This window comes from Gekko japonicus, unplaced genomic scaffold (genome assembly GCF_001447785.1).
Source record: "Gekko japonicus isolate JY-2015 unplaced genomic scaffold, Gekko_japonicus_V1.1 scaffold217, whole genome shotgun sequence".
NCBI lineage: Eukaryota > Metazoa > Chordata > Lepidosauria > Squamata > Gekkonidae > Gekko > Gekko japonicus.
In genome coordinates this window covers 827,604-833,603 of record NW_015164188.1, presented here as the reverse complement: position 1 = coordinate 833,603, position 6,000 = coordinate 827,604, and the positions used below count along the sequence as shown (strand labels likewise).

General features: G+C 44.0%; 1 protein-coding gene across 2 annotated transcripts in view; it reads right to left on the bottom strand.

Moving 5' to 3' along the window:
- Nucleotides 1-4,407: 4,407 nt before the first annotated feature.
- The window catches only part of NGLY1 (N-glycanase 1), a 32,156-nt gene continuing 30,563 nt past the window's right edge, over nucleotides 4,408-6,000 (bottom strand). For both annotated transcript variants that reach the window (XM_015408237.1, XM_015408238.1), the window contains one exon: nucleotides 4,408-5,007. In XM_015408237.1, coding sequence (XP_015263723.1) covers nucleotides 4,835-5,007 — 173 coding nt within the window. In that variant the 3' untranslated portion in view covers nucleotides 4,408-4,834. The remainder of the gene's footprint in view (nucleotides 5,008-6,000) is intronic.

Here is a 6,000-nt window from a genome sequence, read left to right as displayed (position 1 = left end):
TCTCTGAGGTTGCTATTGTTTTCAGTGAACATGATATAATTATGTGGAATTATGCTTGATTATGCCCCTTTTCTGCTGGATCTCAGCCTTTCGCTGTAGGTTGCCCAAAACTTGCTTGAGGATTTAATGTGACTGGTAGAAGAGAGCTGATCATAGTCACTAAGATGGAAGGAGAGAGAAAAAATTCAACAAAATGGATGCTTGATGCCCACAGCAGAGACCTGTAGGTGATTAGCACATTAACATGGGCTAGTAGCTTTACTATTTGATTTACAGTGCAGCCCTAAACAGTAACACCAATAGACTTAGAAGGATATAACTGTTTACACTGATAGCTGTGTTTCTCACCTATTGTTTATAACCCTAGTTAAGTCCCTGATCCCTTTTATCATCTGCTGAAGTAAACCATATCCTATGAAGCTCAGACCACAATACATTTGTCAGTTATTTTTCAAAATATGGCTTATGACTTGCCTTAGGATGGTCTTTTCATGTCTGTGGGCAGTAGAGCCAAATACAAGAAACTTTGCTCAGAGTAAGATTATCACTTCAGACTAACATTGGGATCAAATTATTGACTGAACCTTCTGCCATTCACATTACAGAACACTATGTTCAGTCCAAAGGGTGGATTTTGGAGTGCTTGGTATGAGTATACATCTTCCATCAGAATCCAGTTCTTTATTTTTTCTAACAGTCTTTCCCCCATCAATAGGGCTGCCAAGTGGGGGCGGGTGGCGGGTAAACCCCTGCTTTGGAGGCCCGATTTCCACCGCCGCGGAATTGGGCCCCAGGGGGAACCCCGCCCAAAGCGCAGCGTGGGTGCGTCACAGGAAGTGACGCAACCACGTAGATCACGTTGGGGTCGTGGCCCCAATCGTTGGAGGGAAAACTCTATGGTTTTCCCTCCAACGATTGGGGCCACGTCCCAACGTGCTCTACGTTGTGCGTCACTTCCTGTGACGTTCTGGCGGCGCGCACGCGCATCCATCAGCAGCTCCCGGACCCAAGTGACGCTCCCCCGCCGGTAAGTCTGAGCGACTTGGCAACCCTACCCATCAAGACTACCTCTAGTAGGCTTATGTTTAATAGAAGATTCATAACTCTAAAGAGCAAACTGTAAGCTTTTAAAGCTAAGTATACGTGAATACTATTTCTAATCTATGTAAAATATTCCATATTTGCAGAAGCAGCTGAGTATACATGTGCCAGGGTTTTTTTTAACTCCAGGACTGGATGTAGATGGTGTATAATTCAGCAAATACTCTTTTTTGCTGGAATGGCTGCTACCAAACATACATTCTACTTGAGCTATATAAACTGGCCTCACAACTCATTTAAGATCAACTAAAATCAACGGCACAGGTCATTTAACCTCATTGACTGCAATGGAAATTAAGATATGCATGACTTTCTCTCACAGAATTGGGGCCATTGCATTTGGAGGACATCCTGTGTGGGTGATTCCCATCCATCATTCAGGGAGGCAGGACTTACAAAAGAACTTCCTGTTTCCTGTGGTGGGAGTCACCCTTTCCTCAGTTCGGGTACTCCGAAAAGCAGTAAAGGTTGATAACCTATTAACGACATCCTTTTAAAAGAACATAACTACGTACAGGAAATTCTTAACTTCTCTCTTTCTACAATAGGGTTATACACATAAGATAGTAGTACAGTCAGAACGTAGGCAATGTAGAAACTTAGTCTCCAATACTTACGCATGACGGCGACCTGGGGGGGCCGGGATGTCCTCCAATCCTCAGAGGAGAATGACCCCTCACGGTGAGTACCAATGGTCGTTCTCCCTCTGAGGTGGAGGACATCCACTGTGGGACCTTCCCGAGCAGTGTCCCTAATGTTGGGATGGGAGGTCGTCCGCCTGTGAAAAAAAACACAAATTGCAGAACCCTTCTGCCAGAGGCCGCCTCTGCCGAATCGTATATATTAATATCATAGTGTCTGATGAATGTAGACAGAGACGACCAGGTTGCTGCCCTGCAGATTTCCTCAATCGATGCTCTGTTGCAGAGTGCCGCGTTAGTGGCTGCGCTACGGAGAGAATGGGCCATGATACCGGGGGGTACTTGCTGACCGCAGCTTTTATACGCCCCCGCAATACAGGCCTTCACTGCAGCGCTCAGGGCTGATTTGGACATTTTGTCCTTTGTTAGGGACAGAGACGTTGACGAAGAGAGCCTCTGTTTTGCGGAAGAAAACGGTCCGATGAATGTAACTCTTGAGTGCCCTACGCACATCTAGTGTGTGTCCAATCTTCCCCTTGGCGTGGACTGGGTCCGGGCAGAAGAAGAAGAAGAAGGGAGATATATCTCCTGGGAGTTGTGGAAGACAGAATTAACTTTGGCACTGAAGGTGGGATCTGTTCTAAGTACTACCTTGTCCTTATGAAAGACGCATAGGACCGAACGCACCGACAGGGCTCCCTTCGTCCACCATCGGAGACACGACTTCACCTGACGATTGGCCAAAAACCGAAATGAAGCATGTTTGAAAGGGGGAGCTCTTTCCAGATAACTCAGCCTGTAAGGCAAGAAAAAATCCTTGGAGAAAGGGGTGGGAGGGACAAGTCTATGCAGACGTCCCAGTCCCATGAAGAATACCAAGGGCAAAACTCAAACATTTGAGAAAACAATGGAAGAATATGGTGGTGCTGGCGTCCCGGGGGCTCGCTGCTGATGCCGAGCCATACAGGCGCTCATGGGCCGTAGCCGAGCGAAAGGGGCGCCCATTTTGCGTTAGCGGGCGAATTTGGTGGGGATTGGCAGATGGAACTGCCCCCCGTATAGCTCCCGTGCCGCTGTGGAGCTTGTAGAGCGCCCATTAGCCTTGCCGGGCGATTTCGGCGGGGAAAGGCAGCCAGCGGTGCCCCCCGAATCGTGAGCGCCCATTAGCCTTGCCGGGCGATTTCGGCGGGGAAAGGCAGCCAGCGGTGCCCCCCGAATCGTGAGCGCCCGCAGGCGGCTTCGAAATGGCCCCCGCGACTTCTGCGGCGGCGATCTCCGTGCTGCCCCCTTCGTGCTCCGGGTCGTCGGAGGCTTCCCGGCGCTGTGCTGCGCCGCGTGCTTCCCCTTCCCGGACCTAGTGCAGCCGCTCTGGAAGGTTAGAAAGCCGTTGTCCTCTTCCCGGTCCATCCTTTGTTCAGTCGGACCACGTGTATCACTGGCTCGCGGCGCTCGCGGCCAGGGGCAGAGCACTGCAGCGGAGCTCGGTCTCCGATCGCCCCAATGTTGGGGGGGGGAAACGGAGCAGGGAAGAGGATAGGCTGGAGGAGAATATCGGAGGCAGAGGAAGCCGAGTTAGAGGAGGAGAGGAGGGGGGGATTCCCCCTTTTGTTTTTGCTTTTTTTTTTTTTTAAAGCAGAAACCGAGTGCTAGGAGAAAGCCTGAAAGAAAAGGTTAAGAAAGAGAGGTTAATACGTTTTGATTAGCTTAGTAGAAGATAAAGATAAAAAGGTTTGGCAAAGCCTAACACGCTGCTCTCCCTCTTGAGGCAGGAAAAGAACTGAGGAAAGGGTGACTCCCACCACTGGAAACAGGAAGTTCTTTTGTAAGTCCTGCCTCCCTGAATGATGGATGGGAATCACCCACAGTGGATGTCCTCCACCTCAGAGGGAGAATAAGATATGCATGACTTTCTCTCACAGAATTGGGGCCATTGCATTTATTTACACACCCTCCAACCTATACACACACCCTCCAACCTATACACAAGGCTACACAGAGACCAGAACAAAACAGCAATTGACATTAGGGAAGGAAAATTAAATAATGAACACAACTCTTGAGTGTAGGCATTGGTATCTGAAATGAGCAGGAGCTTCACAGGAGCAAGGGTGTCAAGCTGACCCAAGTTGCATATACAAAGCCCATGTGGAATGCAGGCTATAAGACAGAGAGGAACTGAGTATGAGCAAATGAAAAACTAGCTGAATATAACCCACTGCCTACAAGTGTTTTAACAGAAGCAGCAGCTTCATAGAAAAAGCAGACAATCCATATTTATAAAGTACAAAAATATGCATAACAACCAATCTTACATATCAAAACTTTATAATTTTACACAAAGATCCATTTTTGCATAACAGTCCATGACAGTATTTTAGAGACACAGCCAATTTATTCTTTTTTATATGACCAAGGTCCAAAATATTTAATTCTTAAATTACAGTACATATTTAACTTGGAATATTTAAGGAGGACTTAATAGACATCCAAATTAGCTATCTGTCAACAAAGTTTTGTTTAAAGTCTAAACAGAATTTGAATTCAACCAAAAATGACATCTGAAGCTGCTAATTATTCCAAAGATTCATAATGTTTCTTTATGAATGCAATAAACTGCCTATTATAAAATTACGAGCAAACAGAAGGTTCAAGCATTACAGGTGCCTATTTTATTAATCAAATTTCTAGCTCCAAAGTTTAAACAGAAACCTTTATTCAATTTTCATTTTTTTTAAAAAAACCCTTTACTTCCCAGTATAGACTGGTTAGAAGCAGGAGTCCCAGCCTTAAATGACATGCAGCCCAATCCTGTCCATATTTACTCAGAAATAAATTCCATTATGTCCAATGAGACTGACTACCAAGTAAATGTGTGTAGTATTGGGTTAATAAGGTTTTCCCCTCTCTTTGAATACAAAATGCTACATTTTTGGATGATTAGGCATTAGTCGTAGGGCACACTTACAAGATACCAGGATTTCTTTGTATGCCATCTTACAAAATCCATTTCTTCACAATTGTCCAATGAAAAATGCTTTCAAATATTTTGTACCAGCAGTCCTTACTTCATACAGGTGTCTTTTTTTAGATATTCAAAGTTCATTGAATTTTATGATGATCTCAAAACAATCTTCTCCATCATTTAAACTTTGTCTAAACAGCTGTGTGTGTTGCCATGCAATATCACCATCCCCTCCACTTAGTTCTGCTTTCAAAAGAACATCTGTTACGTTGGAAATATCAGGGTAAGAGTGAAGGTTTTTATCTAGAGAGAGGAAAAGTAATCCTGTTAAAACAGTTGCTCTTGATGTTTAGTAGAAAACACAGTGAAATCCCGTCCAGAGCTACTCCATTCTAAACCCATTGGCTTGGATCTAGCAGTGCACAAGTGGAAACATAAAACAGACTTAGCAGAGTTCCACTTGTGGAAGATCTTGTGCAATACCTAGTGCTTTCCTCCCTATATGTTATAGTGCCCAGAAATTCTAAAAAGGCGTCTTGTGTCAGTGTAAAAATTAACACATTTTTATTCTACTGTAAGCTTGTGTAGACAGCTCAACAGATGCATGAGGTGGTTCCTCAGTTGCAAGACATACACACACATACAGGGTGATTACATTATCAACAATAATCAACAATAACCGGTAATGTGAAGGGTCTCTGTACTTCTCTTGATATATTTTAATTCACTACCCAATTTCCTGAATTTCATAGCTTTTGACTCTGCTATTTACAATTTCTTGTGTGTGAGTGAGAGAGAGGATCAACCACATAAGTTTAATGAAAGATCCTTTAATCAAGGAAAGCTTATGCTAGAATAAAAATGCACTAGTCTTTAAGTGCCACAAGACTCATGTTTATTTTTACTACAACAGGACTATCTTCTGAAATTGCTACAGTTCTAGAAACGTTTAAGAATCAATTAGTAATTTGTGAGGACTGTTCTAATTTACACCCCAACCCACAAGCTTCTGGAGTATTGGGATTTAAGCTGATTTGGGCCTTCTTTGCTGTTGAGTTTTCCTGTAGGTTACAGGCACCCATAATGTACATCTGATATGCATTGCAAAACATCTGGACATTGTTGTATATACAGTGTTACAGAGTTGAAAGTGGTTCCAAATTGAAGATGGGTTGGATTAGTGCCCACTGTCTCCATGAGAGGAAATAATTTAGAAAATGCAAAACATATTTAAAATAAGAGGACTATAATACATCCATATGCAATTATACAAGATATTTTTAAAGGGAGGATTGG